This window comes from Temnothorax nylanderi, unplaced genomic scaffold, assembly GCF_030848795.1.
Source record: "Temnothorax nylanderi isolate EJ_2023f unplaced genomic scaffold, tnyl_v1.0 TNYL_tig0385_pilon, whole genome shotgun sequence".
In the NCBI taxonomy this organism is placed as follows: domain Eukaryota; kingdom Metazoa; phylum Arthropoda; class Insecta; order Hymenoptera; family Formicidae; genus Temnothorax; species Temnothorax nylanderi.
Window position 1 is genome coordinate 47,461 of NW_027249447.1, and position 19,510 is coordinate 66,970.

General features: G+C 33.2%; 1 protein-coding gene and 1 long non-coding RNA gene across 7 annotated transcripts; both read left to right on the forward strand.

Annotated features, from left to right (window-relative positions):
* The first annotated feature begins 329 nt into the window (after positions 1-329).
* Positions 330-19,505, forward strand: Gpat4 (Glycerol-3-phosphate acyltransferase 4). Of its 6 annotated transcripts, none has more exons than XM_071720971.1 (9): positions 330-622; positions 13,904-14,176; positions 14,287-14,436; positions 14,530-14,664; positions 14,988-15,224; positions 16,814-16,929; positions 17,022-17,163; positions 17,253-17,461; positions 17,549-19,505. In XM_071720971.1, exons 1-9 carry the CDS (start codon positions 470-472, stop codon positions 17,634-17,636), a joined length of 1,503 nt encoding a protein of 500 aa, XP_071577072.1. In that variant the 5' UTR covers positions 330-469; the 3' UTR covers positions 17,637-19,505. The 6 variants fall into 6 exon arrangements, with proteins under 6 accessions (XP_071577072.1, XP_071577073.1, XP_071577075.1 ...); XM_071720972.1 differs by lacking the exon at positions 14,988-15,224 and adding an exon at positions 16,016-16,249 and having other exon boundaries at positions 342-622; XM_071720973.1 differs by lacking the exon at positions 14,988-15,224 and adding an exon at positions 16,016-16,249 and having other exon boundaries at positions 348-622; positions 14,287-14,427.
* On the forward strand, positions 5,678-13,147 carry LOC139782053 (uncharacterized). The gene is made up of 2 exons (XR_011720784.1): positions 5,678-7,122; positions 7,377-13,147. It is a non-coding gene; the product is annotated as an uncharacterized lncRNA (long non-coding RNA).
* Positions 19,506-19,510: the final 5 nt, after the last annotated feature.

Consider the following 19,510-nt stretch of genomic DNA (forward strand, 5'->3'; position numbering starts at 1 on the left):
ATTTAACATATATAACTATAGACACTACAATAAAGCACGTGCCATTTATATATTTTTATAATAACATGTATCAAATTTAATCTTTATATTTACTTGACATCACGCATCAAGATAACTTGTAACTTGAATAAAATCAATCATAATAACCTGTCATTTATGAATTGTCAAAACATGATTCTCGCGCTGACAGTTTTGGATTTCTATTCTTTTATTGCCTGTATGTATATACATACATACCTGACCAATCACAAGTGATTTGATTTTATCAAGGCTTAATTCGCGATTTCGCTCGTAGATGGCGCACCGCGCGCCTAGGTAACAATTCCGGCGAGTGTTCCATCTAGGGCGCGTCAGGCGCGTGGCCGTGGCCCCCTTCCATGACGACGATCGTGGGCGAAAAACGGTCCGGTGTTCGGAGACTTCGGAGTTTCGGAGCGGAGCATCATCGGAGCTCGCAGCAGTGAGCAAAATGGCGTTGTTATGGACGGTGATGTCGTTCGCGTTTTCGTTACTACTGACACCTTTCCTCATGCTGCTGCTGGCGATCATATTCCTCGCGTCGATCGGCAAGTCCCTCGGTGTGCGTAGGCTGTACATCAAGCTGTTGCTGGCCCTCTTCGAGGTAAGTCCCGTTCTTCTTCCGTTTCGTATGTCAACGTGATCAACCGGTACGCTCCCGGATGGTCGTTTCCTGCGTACCAACACGGATCGCGTACCGCGCGACGTCGCGGTCGCGCGGTTTCCTTCGATCGGCGTGGCGACGCGACGCGAGGAACCGTTTCCTGTGCACATTTGCGGTTGTTTTTCTTTCGTAGCACGTGCGCGTCGGAGGAATGTCAATTGGGTAACCTTACGCGTCGTTGCGTAGTCGCAAGGCGTTAGCAATTTTGCGAGCGATGAGAAAGAAGAATCAATTTAGTTTCCTTGTTTATTCGATATTCGGAAAACGGAACTGACCGCGGAGATTTCGCGGCGACGCGAGTCTCTCGCCTGGGTCCGGCGGGACGGATATGCAACGAGTATGCAAAGGGTTTTCTCTGTGGGTCGCGAGTTAATTAGCGCGCAGGATGACCGACCTTTCGCACTTTGTATACGTACCCGCCTTATGCCCGCGGTATCAAAGTACAGTTTCCGCGAAACGGTGAGAGAAGAGCGGTTTTTTTTTTATCAACGTTACGCAAGCTCGATTTATTTTTGGACGGAACAGATCGGTGCGGACAGGAAAGCCTCTATTTATCAAATGATATATATTAACCGTCCCTCCGTCTATATATGTTTTATTTTTGCACCCTCGGAGTGCAGTATACGTGGGTCTGTCACATTTGACGCTGTTTTTCCCTACTTTAAAGTATTTAAAAAAAAGCTGAAAAAATTCACAAAACGTCTGTCTATATACATTGTAATTGACGATTTTATAGTCTTTTGATAAACATCGTTTATTTAATATTTTCTGGCAGGCTTGCGGGTTTTACAGTTACGAGCAGATATCATTTTGGCTCGGACGCCGTAGACCCAGGTATACAGCCAGAGGGTTAATCTCTCCCTATTGTACACGTACATTATGGGAGTAACAGTGATTCGGCATCTAAACCGGCGAAGCAATCCTATACAGATGTGTGTTATTCATGTATTTCACGTGCATTATCGTGTGCACATTCTTAAACGCGGAGAGGAAGTGTTCGAAACTGTATTCATCTGTGACACCTGTCGACGCGTAACACTTGCCGAAGAAAATACCGTTTATTTAGTTCTAATCAGCGCGGTGTAATTGCGAAACGAGATTCATGGATCTGGCGTACTGCAAAAACGGCGACGGCCAGGAGATTGTCCCTGATTTCTATTTTAAATTATTCCGCATCGGAATGCGACGCCTCAGACGTCAGACGCGTATTAATTTCATGATTAAAACAGCTGTTTGTCGAAACGATTAAAAGAAGCCTTTGCCGAGATCGTTTTTATTGAGATAAAAAGATTATCAATTCTACTCTGAATTGTTAATTAATGCCGAATGTATTGTAATGACGTACGTAAACGTCATGAAAACGGAAGTAAATATGCCAATGTCAGTTTAGGCTTTCTTATTAAGGTTTATGATATCCAGAACCGAAGGATTTATTTTCCTAAAAACAATCGATACATTCATTAGAGATGCAAAGTGCGGCAATGTATAAAAAATGTATAGAAAATAATGCCGAAAATACAATATGCGTGCTCGAAATTATTTAACTTTTTTAAACGACTAATTACTTATGCGAGAACGTGGTAAGTAAAATATTTAAGAAACGATCACCGGGCACTTTCTCCGAAAAAATATGCCGAATGTCCCGTGCTTCGCTCACTTTCTCCTAATTACACAGATAGATGCTGTCTTAATGAGATCTTCGTTTCAGTGTTAAAACACGTATAATGCCTATATATAAGTGCCTCAAAATTTAAAGACTTTTTGAAACTTTGAACTTTTTCCTGCCTAGTCCACCGTTCAAGCCTACTTTATCTTATCATTTTCTTGTCATATGTCGCTTGAAACCGCATAGTTTCATATAATCACGATAAGCTATTCACTCTGCATTATCATTAATATTAATATAAAAATTCAAGAGTTGCTCATTTATTTGTACACGTCCATGTTTTATACTTATATCGACCTTTGCAGCGCGTATATTTAATATATTTGTCAATATTGTCTGATCAAGTTACAAGATAGATATCGCTATATGTCCTTTTCTGTACTATTTGCTCATTCATAATAATATACTGCTTCACGTCCCTTTCATCATTTCCGTTTACCGTACATGTAGTCTCTTATTAACTTGACTGACTTAACTCGGATTGATTATTTATTTGTTCTAAAATTGGTGGGCAGTCAAGAGGGAATTATTTTCTCTATTACATTAATTTCAATCATATCTTTATCTGTAATTTAATTTGTCTTTATGTTTAATATACAAGAATATGTTCGAGAAAACTGTGTGCAGATATTGATTATACGTAATAGGTATTCTGTTTTAACAAATGTCTTTCTATATTTATTGTGACGGTTTAAAAACCGTGGATGATTCTAAATATAATCGAAGTCATAAATTAAAAAAATTTTCATGATCTAAGGCAAAGTATTGAAAGGTTCTAAGTGTAGTAAATAAAGATAAAAATATATGTATTAATTGCAAGGTAAGGATGAAAGAATTAAGCGAACGGACTATGATAAACAAGTAGCAGACAATACGCAAAAAAAGCAAAAAACGCAAAAGAATATTGATCCATTTACATTGACGCGAATTCTCACAATTAACAAACTGCGTAGGCGAGCAATATTTGTGTTTTATCATAGATACGCATCGGAATGGTATGATGACCAAATAGCCTTTGATGAAATATTAATGTAAATGAATACATTACCATGCTTTATTATATCATTATCATGACTTGTAAAAGTTTGATTATTTACAATGAAAACATGTACGTATACATGTATCGTATTTCCGGCGTGACTTTGCAGCAACCTTCCGGCATTCGATACCAATCTCTCGTGCAGCGTACCTCAAAATAACTACCTAAAATCAGAAGTAAGATACCAAACGATTCTACTAAAATAACTACTAAAATCAGAAATAACTTGTTGACTTGTTGATTAAATAGTTTTTGAATGTATTGCCAGAAGAATGTGAAAGGCTGGAAGGATCTGCATACATTTCAGTGTTTGTATTTCAGATGCTCAAGTGCAAATGATTGAATTTTCAGGTTCTTGTAGAATCTGAGATATTGGCAATAAAACTGTTTATGTGCGCACTATTTATAGTCCTGATTTCTGGCTATATTTTGCTAATATTTAAAAGATATGTTATTAACATAAATATATTTTTTTAGTAATAAAAGAAAAATAGAATTATATTAGGAAGATTTAAAAATTTTTAAATACATTTTTTAAATATTAAATATATTTTTTTAATTACTTGAAATTGATCATTGAGTTAAATTTATAGCAGATACTTTCATTTTTAATGAAGTTTTATATGGTATGCATGCTATTCTTCTACTATTAATTTTTATAATTCAGGTATTGATTTGTTGTTAACTGGGTTTTTTTAAACTTGTTTTGCACTGCGTAGAGTGTATAAATAGTCTAATAAATGTTAGTCATAAATTGAAATGAGATTTAAATTTTTTATTCATAGTCATACTTAATCATCTTTATTTGGTTTTGCAAAAAGTTTGCAATATAATCATATTGCGAACATCATAGACAAGAGATGCAAAACGCGAATATTTGGTGTCGTAAATTTATATAAAATATATCCTAATTTCTAACTTTTCTAAGAATTCTTAAATATCTAATTATGTAATATTTAATTTCAGTAAACGTTGCGTATACGAATAGTCATTTGTATAACTACTAATGTCAAAATTGTCGTTATGATTAACATACCTAATTAATTTTTGCAAAATTATGCATCTTTGAATACTGGATTAAATAACGTAACTTGTTTTCATTAAAAATTAGTAAATTTTTTAGCTTTTCTAAATTATCGCTAATATAAAACTGTATAATTTTAATAAGCATAAAAAGTATACTAAAAATAGGCGAATGGCATATCGATGAACCAACGAGGTGAAAACGCTCCTCATATACATCACGTTACAACTGTGTTTTCATGAGGAACTCACCGAGTCACCGACTATATTACCGCAAGGTCTGTTGGAAGTGTTTTGAATGCTATAAGAAAACGCGACATATATATATATCCCGCAAACGTAATGATTCTACTCCGGTTTATTAATTTAACAATATGATTACCCTCTGCTGTAAAAATTGATGCAGAGTTCGTAATAAAGTTTGCATTTCTACAAAGCAAACGCACGAGGTTCAATAAAAAGGTCGATTCTTATTATCGGTCAAGTTACGGTCCGGTCACGATCCGATCAAAAATCGTTGCCATTAAATTCAATGCAAACTCGAGAAAGCATTGAATTTAATGGCAATGATTTTTAATCGGATCGTGACCGGATCGTGACTTGACCGATAATGAGAATCGACCTTAAAAGTGGAGGGAACTGAATGTTTTTTAATATCTTTTGATATAAAACTTGAGAATCTATCGTTACCTTGGACTTGAACCTCGGATTGACTACTTGTACCGTGAGTCGCCAGAGGCAAAGAAAACGCAAAGTTACATGTATAAATAATTTATGTTCACGCTAATGACTTTTTGTCAGTTGCACCGTCCTGGTTCGATAATGCCGGTTTGTCAAGTGTATATAATAAATGTGTTATCAACGTGATAACATCTACTATATCCGTGATATATCATCTAGATACGTGCACGGAATACACATTGTCACAACTATCAGTAAAAGAACACGTCAAGTCGTAATATTCAAAACTAGATTCTGAACAATCAACTTACGTATCTCTTCTGCATTGTAAAATATTGTAGTATTCCTAAATAATATATAATATTAATATGGAAATATCATTTTATTTCTACTAAACAGAATTTACTTAAAAATCTAAAAATCATTCACATAAACTGCAAAAAATATGTATACAATATCATTTCTTTAGTTCAAGATTTATTCAAGATATTGAAGAGAGACTATTGGAGATTTCTTTTCTTAAAGAAATCTCAATCTTTTAATATATATATCCCTTTTAATATATATACGTACGCGATTACGCTTATAATCTTTCAAAATATAAATATAAAAACGAGTTTTTATCTTAGTTGTCGCTTTGTTGAAACTTATATCTTTGTATTGTTGCATCTAAATTTTTTTCTCTAACAGGTACGTTTAAAAAGAGGAAATAAATAGAATTTGTGCGTTTATTAAAATAATTCCTGATATTTTAAATAAAAGTATGTAAAACATGATCGAATTTTATCTCTCGAAATGTCACGAGCCTGTTACGCAACTGTCGGTCTTGGATTTTCTACACGGTGACGAAACGAAATTCCTTCGCGAGTGCGTTCGCACTTTGAATTCACCGTTACGCTCGAAACTTCCGCACGAATCTTGAATCACAATACAATATGTAATACGGTCGGTGCATGCAAAATGTCGATAATGTCCTGACAGTTTTAGCATTGACAAAAATAGTTTTATATTGGAGAAACGTCATGAGACGTGTAGACGTATTCTGCTATTAACAATATCTTGATCTTGAAACCGGACTAAACACTGATAAAAGAGACGAAGGACAAAGATGAGGAGTGGTACATGAGTCAGCTTTACGTCATTTTACGTATGGATTGATACGTTACTGCTTGTTTCGAGGGGAAAAAAGAGTGATTGCCAAGAGTTAATTTGCCTATCTTTTTTCTGCATTGTAAAATATTCTTTATCACGATAAAATCGGAGCAATGTTCGATTTTACTCAGCAAGATCTTTGTTATCGCTATACACATTTTTGAGGAAAAACACTGATAAGATTTCCATTTCAAATCGAGTTCGCTAGACAATTTATTCTTGCAAACAACGTATGCAAGAATTTAATTTGCAGAAATGTTGCGCTTCATGGTCGGTGTTACTACTACGATTTAACTACAATAATTGCAGCAATTCAGCCGAATAAAGTCCCCTTGAAATTACATAATTGAGGAATACCAAGGACGAGCTAACTTAAAAATTGCTTTTCTAATTTATTTACGCTATTGTTTACATTTTGTGCGAAATTCTGTTTATTTCGCGTCACACAAATAACGTTTAATAAAATCAGTTCTTGTATAATCTAATTTTTTTCTTGTTTTCACTTTTTTAATCTAAATACAAAGGCTGGTATATATCTCTATAATAGAGTCAAATCGATATTTGTATATCGTAAATAACTTTTTATATTTAAATTTATTTAAAGTATATCATATTGTCAAATCTTACACAAAAGAATATTAAGAACATATTGTTACTACATAAATGCAATGCACGAAAATCTTGCTGAATTAAGGTGGATTAAAATTCAAACGAATTTTTATCAGTCTTCTCATGAATGATACATGAAGCGTGATTAATTTTCGAGTTATTATTCACAACCGAAGCACACATGCACAATCAAGGGATAGGAAAACTATTTTGGTCTGCGAAATCTATGCGCGGGTCTACACGAGTCCGCGCTGTTTTGATCTATACAGCGTGTGTAAAGTTATACATATGTAACCTATAGATTCGCCTAGGCTAGACTCTTATGTTCTCTATCATTGATCGATACGATTCATTGCCTTTGAATTGCAAAGTATCCCGAGATACACAAATATATCAGATGTAGATCCCTGGCGAAATGAAATAATGCATAAATTATATTGCGTCAGGCATATTTACAAAATAACTTATATTTACAAAATGACGTAATGATGTTTGTTTATTTGTTTGTTTGTTTTTTTTCCCAGGTCGAAGTCTCACTTGCCACAGAGGAAATACTTTCTCATTGAGATGCATTATGGCACAATCGATTCGAGTTAAAAACTCATTGTGTAAAGAAATGTAAATCTGTTAAAAGCTAATCTTTCACATACTGCACAGGAAAAAAAAATATTCTTGATTTGAAAATATCTTTAGTTTCAACGTGGAAATCTTGAAATGAGATTATATTGCGTTAAACTTGCTTGAAGAAAACTTGCTTGAATGAAGTCATTATATAGTTCAACCAAAAAAAATGTTGAATTAAAAATTTGAAATTCTTATATTTTCTAATGCAAGCAAGTTTAACGCAATATAATATCATTAAAAAATTTCCACGTTGAAACTAAAGATATTTTCAAATCAAGAATATTCTTTTTTTTCTGTGTTCCACACACTGCGAAATCTTTCATCTCTTTGTAACTGAATCTTAATAGATATGGTATAATCAGATAAGGCGATGATATATCTGATAATGCTTCGTAAAATGATAATGATCGATTCAAAGTACGCTCGAAAAAACGACAGTATTATTAACTATGCCTGCAATGAATGAATCGATTTATTGCAGATATTTAAACAATTGATCGGCAAAACGTCTGCATTTATTAAGCACACACACACACACACACACACACACACACACACACACACACAAATAGATGTTAAATAGCCAATAACTCTCGAAAGCACTCAATCATCTTATAACTTGGAAGACTTGGTCGTTTTACTTTCGGAATACAGAATAACGTTAGTTGTCACGATTAATATGATTGATATTAGAATAATTTTTACAACAGTGTTTTCGATATAATTTGTCATTGTGGAAACATTACATTTCCGAAATTCTCATTATTCCAGAGTTCTCGTCTGTTCTTATCTGCAAGTGACAAAAGTTAGAATAGTTAGATGTTCCGATTGTAAAATCGAAAATTTCGGAAAATCTTATTTCTCCGGTCTGTTTAGTGCTATTTTCACATGCAAGTCTCCAGTCAGTTTTCTTTTAAATAAATAAAAGTTTTTATATTAATTCTTTATATCATAATTATACTAATTCTAAAAGAGAATAGCGTTTCACATAAAAATATGACGCTAAAAATGATATCTTCTTTAATATCGCGCGTATTTTTATGTATATATATAATTGACATAATTGTATTAAAATATAAAGATTTTAATAAAAGCAAGAACAAGTGGAATTTAAAAATAAAATTGATATAGAAATTTACTCAGATTAACATTCGTTAATTTTTATTGATATCTTCAGTTTAATGTATAAAAGACACTTGGCAATTTAATTAGTACCTATATAAATTCTATTCTGTGCGCGTCGAGATAATTGCGAAACGGCTGGATTTCCTTTTTGGATTAGAGCTGGTGAGAGGTATCGGGAGCAGGCAATTTCTCTCGGGAGAAAGCCCGCGGATATATATTGTGTCGCGTGATCCGGATGCTCTCCCACACGTTCGCGTCACATGCCGTCAATCACCAGATGCGTTATTGAAGCTGCGATTCGTGTATCGAAGCGCGTGAGATCGACTAAAACGCGATTATCTGTGACCCGCAGTCTGCATTTTTCCCATAGATTATCGCAGTGTGAATGATGTAATACTAATTAAACATACATATAATGAGTTATTACGCGGATGATAAATTAATATAGCCGCCCCTTTCCCCCGATGTGAAAACAGCATCGATCCAAATGCTATGTATTTGGCTTTGTCTTTTAAAACGGTGTGTACAAAGCTTTTTTCTAACTACGCCGTTCATTTCCAAACTGTGTATCGCTGACGCGATTCTCATTTAGCATTTATTATCATATATATGTTGCGCATGTACAGCGGCGATTTGTTATGTGAAACGCGAGATGTCAACGTGATTGTTGATGCCTTAAGTCTTAACGTGAAAAGTGAATGAGCAACATGTGATAATTTATGTCAACCACCGTAAAAATATCTTGTTTGTGTTATATAATTATTTTATCTGAAAACTTTATCTGACAATACAATTTTTGTATACGTATATACAAGATCATCTTTACGGAAAGAACACACGAAGATTTTCAATTATAAGTATATAACAGGTGTATATATGCGCTTTCTCACTTATATCTCGCAACCTTACCTTTAGCGACAGATACTCAAATAAAGTAAGGAAAGTGTTCACGTAATTAGTATTTAACGTAAAATATTATCGATCGCCTATTGCTTGCAACTTGCAACGTTCTGATCTGTCGAACGTGATTGAAATTTCATTGTCACTTTGATACCAAGGGTGAAACATCACAACCACTTTAAAGATATTTTGTTACGAAAAATTGATAGGATAATCCAATCGCTTGGAAATTGAGACAATTTGGGTAAACAGCGCCTCTCGCTTTATCTTCTTTTTCTTGCATTCACATACGTATACGGAGCTTTGTCATTAGGTATTACACGGATCACATCCAAGTTTATCGAAAGATAAACTGTAAAATACTAATGGAGACGATGTATGTTAAAAATAAGAGGAAGGACATTTGAAAATATAACTATGAAATACGTAATGCCGTAATATTTAATTTTAATTCATAAGTGATTTACGAAAAATATTAGATTAAATCAACATTTTCTCTCTCTTTTTCTGCCTTTCTCTCTCTCTCTCTCTCTCTCTCTCTCGTGAATTTTATTCTCTAAAATTTTGTTTGTTTTATTTTTTGAATACGAAAATGTATGATAGAATATCGAGATTTCGAGAGAAAGAAATTTAAGTTTTCTTTATTTCTTTTTAGATGTCTTTAAATTTTTATTTTAAATTAATTAATCTATTATAGGTGTTAATTAATTCTTTACATATAACACAATAGTAATAAAATAGTGATAAAATGACCTCGTTAATGGTTTTATTATCCATCATTCTACCACTTTTGTAATCTTCATAATTGCTCTGATTATGAGAGAGACAGAGATAGTCTTTGCGTCTCCCCGTACAGAGAAACATGTTGCACTTGTGTATATGACTTGTCAAGTTCGGCATCGTAACTAATAATGCAGTGTCATAGTAATTCACGCAGAAAAGTATTCGGCGTCTTCAACTGAGAGAGACATCCGTTAACATTCACATGAAAAATTGTACTCGTCGATAAGGGGTCAAGTCCTAAAAATATATAGCTAAAATCAATCCACGTTTTAAATCAGAGGTCATATTTCACTAGTATAACACCACTCGGATTCCAACTAACATGAAATTTTATATAACAAATCTACCGATATATAAAATTCATAATACAAATTGACAGAAATGCAGGAATATTCGAAAGTGCTTTTTTACAAACGATGTTTTAACAGTCACGATTAATAATTTCTACAATTCTGATTTGCGCAATTTAGCTCAAATAATTTTCAATAACTCTCAATGCAATCACCGAAAAAAAGGAATAGCAAAGTTCAGCGAAACTTTTTGCTATTGCAATAAAAGGTTTTGCTACTATTGCTAAATTAATTAGCTCTCGCAGCAAAAAATATTAGCTGTCCCATATTTAACAAATAGACTTGCTGTTGCAGCAAAAGCTTTGTTTCCGTGATGCAGAGACAAATGCGTCTTATTAATTTACCTGGTGCAGACTGAATAAGTGTTAGTACGATGAACAGCAAGAGTGGCGGAAACTAATTAATGCACTTGAATACACTCGCACCAGATAATTGCGGTAATGCGGTAGCACGTCACCTCAACAAAAGTTATCAATGTATAATGAAAAAACGGACTCATTTTTCAAAATAAATCTATCTTTGTTTGAGTTAATTTTAACAGCTGCATAAATAAACTTGTAATTCTGGACCAAAATGTTATTTTTAATCTCTTTAACAAAGATACGAGCTTGGACAAACGTTACATTTCGTTGAGTGAAAATTTGTAATACATTCAATTATTATATCGTGCAGTATCGCGAATATTCGGAAAACAATTTAATATGGTTATTGACCGTTAATTGGTCAATAACCAAATTTGATTAATCTTTAATTGATGATATCAAAATACTTATGTCACGTTGAAGATAAGACACTGCGATCGATCACGGTAACAAAATATTGATTGTCGCTCGTTAGAGATCGTCGATCATCACTTTGTACACGCGATGTTCACGCATTGAATTACTTTTTTGGATTTTGTCCCTGTAACACGTCATAGTTCATAATCCGCTGAAGTTGCTAAGTGTTATCTTGCCATTATCGATCGATGAACGAGGATCAAGGTCTCTCTGGTTGAGAGTAATCATTACTGTCAGCAACTGTCAGTATTGAAAATCTATGGTATACGTAACGTAAAATATAGAAAAATATGGGGTATTTTTTGTCAAATCGGACACTCCCCCTGTCCAAAATTGGAGGCAACCGAAAAATTTCTTTTAGGGCTTATTTTATAGCTATATGCATGTACTTTTGTTTTAACTCTGGCCTTTTTGAAAAACTAATATGGCGGACCCAATATGGCGACTAAAACCTGGGGAAACTGAACTATAAAAGGCAATATCGCTCATTAGAGCGTAAGCGGTTGCTTTTTTATGAAATCCAGTGGTACAGTGTTTTCTTCGTCCCTGGTAACGAATTTGTACTAAAAATATCAAATTTCAAAATGGCGGAATTTAAATGGCGGCCAAATGCCAAGAAAATGGTAAAAAATGATGATATTATTAACTGAGACTTATACTGTTTACTGTTGGTTCCAGGCTCATTAAATTAAGTGCTGCAGCGTTTTTCCAATCGCTGATCTCTTGATGTCTTGTGTCCAATTTGACAAAGAATGCCCCATATATATTTTTAGTACTGAATACCAGATTGCAGCCTATATCGGCATTTCGGAGATTACGTTCTCGTGGGCCAAAGGATGCCTATTTTCAATGACGTACGCCATTCTTGAACGCACATACATGAATTAACATCGCGTGTATCTGTTTTTCATTATCTCCCACAATAACGAAGTATTTTCGTATTACGCAACTTGTGGGACAACTTTTCCTTGTTTTATTCTTCTCTCTCTCTCTCTCTCTCTCTCTCTCTCTCTCTCTCTCTCTCTCTCTCTCTCTCTCTCTCTCTCTCTCTCTCTCTCTCTCTCTAAAGTGTTGCTAAAGAGAGGTCGTATAAGTATGTCTGGGTAAGGAATGGTCAAATATGTGTTAGGTCTTCTGATGGTCAACCTGTTATTCATATTGATTCCGACACTGATCTAGCTAAGCTTATCTGACTGGTCCGACCGGCTCGTCCCTTGTTCTTTGATCGTTCGGCTTAATCAACATGTAATTCTTCTGGGATACGTTTTGCTGAACTCAACGCTTATTCCTTTCGTGGATATATCGACTTGCTTGCACGTGAAATTGGATAACATTGTTTCTGGTATAGAACTTCTAGTGCTTTCATTCCTTATTATTAGTTCGTAAATTGCGCTGCGCCTTAGTTCTCAGTTTTATATACACTATTTAGTTCTCTTTAGTAATACTGCTCCTTATCTTATTCTTTTTCACTGTACTTATTATTAGTTAAGTTGCGTTAGTTCTTAGTTTTTTTACAGGGTATATTATTGAGATTGCTGCTGCTTGCCTTATGAGAGAGAGCATGCACATCATACTAACTTCTGACCGCTATATTTCGCTTTTGTTTATATCTCATTGTATCTCTGCATCTTGTAACTGCTATATTATTGTAATTGCGATATTATTGTAACTGCTATATTACTTTTTTGCCCTTTAGCCTTTGCTTGGGCATAATAAATTATATCTATCTATCTATCTATCTATCTCTCTCTCCTTGAATTGAAATCGCAGATTGCGCAATAATCAAATGCATCTACATTGCAAATAATAATTCTAAATGTATATAAAGAATAAATTGTAACTATTTCTAAATTAATAAAAAGATATCTAAAAGTACATAAAATATCATTTTGCTTGATCGAACTTGAACTCTCCTCAATATAATTTATTTGTCCTGCGTGTTTACACAATATAGTCGCGAGAAACACTTCAAGTATTTAAATTGAAAGTGAATTCTATTATCTTAATAAAAATAGATAAGATAAGCTAGATTATTATACTTAGGCAATTAATGCTAATGTTTTAAAATTCTGTTTTAAAATTGAGCATTTCAGTATTTTATTATTGAAACAATTAGATCGACTCTTTTTTTTCAGATGTAATTGTTGCTGCATCTATCTCCAAAAGCTCACAAAACATTTTTTATTATCAATTATCTTTAAAATAGTATAAACTTTCTCATCAGAAATAATATTTGGTTTAATAAATTCATCTGTTCGCAACTAAACCAGATTTTTAAAGAAATTTTTAGTAACGGTATGTTTTTTTCAACAGCTCGCTTAAAGAATCTAGGAATGAAAGCTTTAAGATTCTAAAAACAGTCATAAAAGAAGTTGTTCGTATTAAGGACTATAAAAATTATAATTGTCTACACAGAGACCACTAAACTCGAGTCAAAGACGCAAATAATTGACGTGATACATTTTATGATTGACTACGTTTGTGTTACAGTATGGTCGACAAAACATAGAAAGTGTGAGGAAGAGAAACGGTACTCGGGATCCAGATGAAGCTCTTATAGAAGAGGAATCGCCAACGATCACGGAGAAAGATTCAACAGTAACGTCGCCTAAAATGCAAAACGGAAATGTGAGCAATTCGGTGATAGCCAGGTCGAAGGACTTAATCTTGGTTCCCGAGCCAGAAATGCATAATCACAAGAATCAGGTTGACGAATCGAGCCTCAAGAACAATCATGAATCATCAATCATTGACGACAAAGAGGTAAATTTAGAGAAAAATATTTAAAACTTATTATATTTTTAGAAGAGGATACTTAGTCAAGCTTAATAAAAATATATCATATTTTTTTTCTATTATTTTTGCCACTTTAGGATACTCTCAATCACAAAAATCCCCTTGAAACGTTAAAAGCCGGATTTGCGCCGGGAAGTTGTTTGGATTACATCAGAGCGGGCGTCGAGGCTATTATAGAAGACGAGGTGACTTCACGTTTTGAAGCTGAAGAACTTAAGGTGAATAATGTAATAATTATTTTATCGACTGTAAAATAATTATATTGATATTTGCATAATAACAATTAACATATTTGGATAATTTATCGATGCATCCTATAGAATTGGAATCTATTAACTCGAACGAATAGACACTACGAGTTTATCTCCTGGAAGTTAACTTTCATATGGATGTTCGGATTCGTCATGCGCTACTGTTTCCTGCTACCCCTAAGGATATTTATCTGCTTCATAGGCGTAAGTTTGATATTTATATTATGCTCTATAGCTAATATATCACAGTAACACTGAATATATAATAAGCGACTAAAATTGTGACAATCGATAATTTTTCTCGTTGGGATCTTATTTAGCGATATAAAATCAATTGTCTTCAGGTAGTTAGATTTAAATAGCGAATATTAATCTTCTATAAAAATATGCAGTTTGTAATGTTTTCGCATTTTTAAACGCATATTTTAGATTTACGGCACTGTAAAGTTATAATATTAAATTTATTAAGATGTACGCGTCAAATGTAAATTTAAAACTGTATACGTACTAATATCAAAGCTTCTTAGGTACTATATCTCGTAGTCGTAACATATTTAATCGGCTTTTTGCCGAATGGCCGTATAAAACGTTGGGCGAACAACCAGGGCTCCCTTATTGCGTTCAGGATTATGTCTCGTTCTATCTCGGGCATGATCACGATCCACAATCCAGAGTACAAACCTAAGAACGGAGGGATGTGCGTGTCAAATCATACGACCACCCTCGACGTCTGCATTTTATCCACGCAAACGACATTTTCTTTGGTAATATGTCGTGGGTGGGACAATATATTAAGCTGCATATATATAAGCTGAAAGATTTTAAGTGTCGCATCATTATTTCATAGCAAACATGTCTTCTATTTGTCAATAGCTTTGTATTGTCTGTAGTTTACTATTTCATCGCATTTGGGAATGATGCAGGAACGAAGTTATGGTACATACAAATTATTTACATATAAATTATATTTAAAATATTCATTATGAATATATGATTTATATGTAAATATTATGAATTACTTAGATATGAATATTTTGTATATATTCATGTATAAAATATTCGTTATTATGACACATGTACATATTATACAATCCGTATTACTCAAACTGTATGAAACAGACACACAGTATACGATTTTTTAAATCACGATAACACTGGATACAAAGGTATAATGGTTCCTTCATATAACAACAACAAAAAATCGGTTCGCTTTCATATATGGCCGAAAGTCAGAAATTTGTTACTAGTGTTACAGAAGTTGTTGCCCATTAAGGGCCTCGCACACAAAATTGCATAGGCTGCATATGCATAGCATAAGACCGCTAAACCAATGAGCATCTAGCATAAAGTCGCCATATTGATTTACATAAGATGCTCATTGGTCCAGCGGTCTTATGCTATGCTTATGCAGCCTATGCAATTTTGTGTGCGATGGCCTTTACTGGTAAATGTTACAGGTAACGTGTCCTGTAACTTTGGTTTACAGGTAGTACCTACTCAGCAACGATAGAGAGGGAATCCCACGTTTCTCAGGTGCAAAGCTTGTGGTTTACAGGTGATGTGGCTGACAGTGTGTACCGCAGTAGTGGGCTACGTTCCCGAGGGTAGCTTCAAGCGATGGCTCAACTACAAAGTCTCCATAATGTGCTTTGCTGTTTTATCAAGTGCTCTGTCTTCAGTCATCACCTACAACAATCCAGAGAATCGACCTGTCAGAGGCTTATGTGTAGCTAATCACACATCTCCTATTGACGTACTCGTACTTATGTGTGATAACTGTTATTCATTGGTATGTTTCCGATACGCCGCTCATGGATATGGATATCTTTTTCATAGCTGCTTTTTTGCGCAATTTTTTTTTTGCTTTGCAAAATCTACCCATACCATTTTTCCGAACATCTTGAAAATAATGTTATTCTGTAACTACGTAAACATGCTTGCATCTTATTATTGTTAATAATTTTGTTGCTTTCATGATCGCTCTATTAAAATGTTCCAAAAATCGTACTTTTCTCAACGGTTACAGATTTGGTAAATCTAACGTTGATTTTTCTTCGCAAAAATTGCATGAGAGAGAGAAAGATCTATATTATAATTTCATGATGTACAATATTAGATATATGAAAATTGAGATACAGATCTATATTAAAATAAAATTTATATTAAAACAAGTCTATCTTGATTATTTAAGAAACATTTTATTTTTCTATATTTTTCAACGATTATAATTAATGATAGAATTGAATAATTGCCAGTCTTCAGCATCTGTAATTCGAAGGAAGTGTACGACTTTTGGAAGATACATAATTTTTAAATGCTGGCCAGATCACCTTACTTGCATTTCTTATTATAGATAGGTCAGAGGCATGGTGGTTTCTTAGGAATATTACAAAGAGCTCTTGCTCGTGCCTCTCCACATATATGGTTTGAACGCTCTGAGGTCAAGGACAGAGAAGCAGTTGCGAAAAGGTGCGATTACTTGAATGCAATTACGTTTTCCTGTCCTGCCCATTTCATATTCTACAGGATGTTGTTGTTAATGCATAATACGTTTCGTGCAGGTTAAAGAAACACGTATCAGATCCGACAAACCCACCTATACTCATATTTCCGGAGGGTACGTGTATCAACAATACGTCAGTTATGCAATTCAAGAAAGGCAGTTTCGAAGTGGGCAGCGTTATTTATCCTGTGGCTATAAAAGTAATTTTTTATCAATATCTCTAATGTACATCTTTGTATAACATTTTTTTAAAAGTGTCTTTCACGTATATTTTTGTTTAAATATATAGTACGATCCAAGATTTGGAGACGCGTTTTGGAACAGCAGTCGATATTCGATGTTACAATATTTATATATGATGATGTCCAGCTGGGCTATAGTCTGCGACGTGTGGTATCTCCCTCCAATGTACATGAAGGAAGGAGAGAGTGCCATCGATTTTGCGAATCGAGTGAAATCTGTAATAGCGCGGCAAGGTGGTCTTGTCGATCTACAATGGTATGTACGATAATCGTTTAAAGTCTTGTAGAAAATAGGAATTGCATATGACAAGTAAAAATTATATATTTATTCCGTGAATGGTAGGGATGGCCAACTGAAGAGGATGAAGCCGAAAAAGGAATGGAGGGAAAAGCAGCAAGAAGAATTCAGTAAACGATTGAAAGCCGAATAAATAGTAATATCATTTCTAGTCATGACTTCATAATACGCATCTTGCGTGATATTTGTTTGTTTAAACAAAATCATTTCATTCAATTGGCCCCTCTGTCACATATTGTTTCCGTATATATCATAAAGGAAAATCTATATGTCCCATTAGTCTGCATTATTAAATTTTAGATGTAAATATTTTCGCAAATATGACAGTTTGCACTTTTTTGACAAATTTCTAAATATGAGTAATTGGCACTCTGCGAGGTAACATAATATTGTACATTTACAATTATACAAATGTAACTTCTTAATGTAATTTTGAAATTCATATGCCGAATGGCTTATGCCTTGAGAGAGTTTTCATTTAAAGTGCAAATATAATATTTGCTAGTTTTTAATAGAAAGTTCGATGATTGCAAAGGCATTACGAATTTATTATTTATATGTGAATGGTGTAATTATGCTAAAGCGTGTGATACTTTTTTGCATGTGAGTGTATGTAGCATCGAGAACTTTTCGATTATTCGTACGTACTATGGAATTATTAGACAATTGAACAGTCAAACAAATTAGACGAAGCATTAATTTTCTCTTATCACTGAGAATAGCAAGAGAAAATTGTTGTAGTTTTTACTGTAGTTAAAGGAAGAGAAAAAAAAATATTTATTCATTTTTCTGAAGAAGGCTTAGCAGTATGGCAACGTAGCACTCCAGATTACCTGTCTTTTAAGAATACTGTGTACATGATTGCATTATGTTATTTTTCTATTAAAACTGAGCTAGCATCTCGATATATATATTTTCTACTTTTATATTTTACATACATAGAATGTGAACTTTTTTAGCGCTCTATATTGCAATGCATGTCAATATAATATACGGTCATGAATTTAATATATAAATAACACACGCCCGTGCATATTAATGTATCTGTGAACCTAATTCAAAAAGAATATGCTAAGAAAGAGAACGAAAGAGAAAAATATACGAGTATGAAGAGATGTATTTTCTCACACTTCCAACCAAAGTTAAATAGCAGGTTTAAAATAAGTGCTATTTCACTATTGATGGCATTATTGTAATAACTGTTAGTAAGTTAATAATAGATGTTATTTATTATTTATTTAAATGAAGGTGACATCTATTATAGATTCATAATATTTATTATATATTTTATATAATTTTTGGCCTAATTCCTATTATAATTAAACAATTAAATATATTAAATTTATAGTTAATACATTTTTTATGAAAGATGAAAATTTGATATTTGGCGATAAAAGAATATTGAACTTATTTTGAACCCCTATTTTCCAAGAATTCTTGAGAAAGAAATAAAAAGGATTAATGTTAACTAAATGCAATAAATTAACGATGTTAATTAGATGATACAATTATTGCGTGGGGAAGGTAAATTGTAAGTCGGTTTATTTTCCGAATCCATCTTTATCGTAACATCATAATGTACTAATTATAAAACATGCATAAATCCATTTTTTCGTAAAATTAAATTTCTAAATATCATCACATGCTATTTCTAATGTCACTGTAAAATTTCTTTTATAAGAAACGGTATAAAATATATTTTTATAGCAAATAATTTTAGTCAGTAATAATATAAGAGATGTAACTATATTGCTTATATTAAAAAGTAAGGAGTCTTGGGATTATATAAAAATATTTCGTCTTTTATAAATAAAATTGATTTGTTATATAGCATGTATATATATTTGTTATCGTTTAGCTCATATGGGAGAAATGTATTATATAGTGTGTATGGATTTAATATTTTGAATGGCACTTGTTTATAATTAATGTCTGTCGATGTAAATGTAGTTAAATAAATTAATTGAAGTATATTAAATAAAAATATTGATTTGTATGAAAATGTTG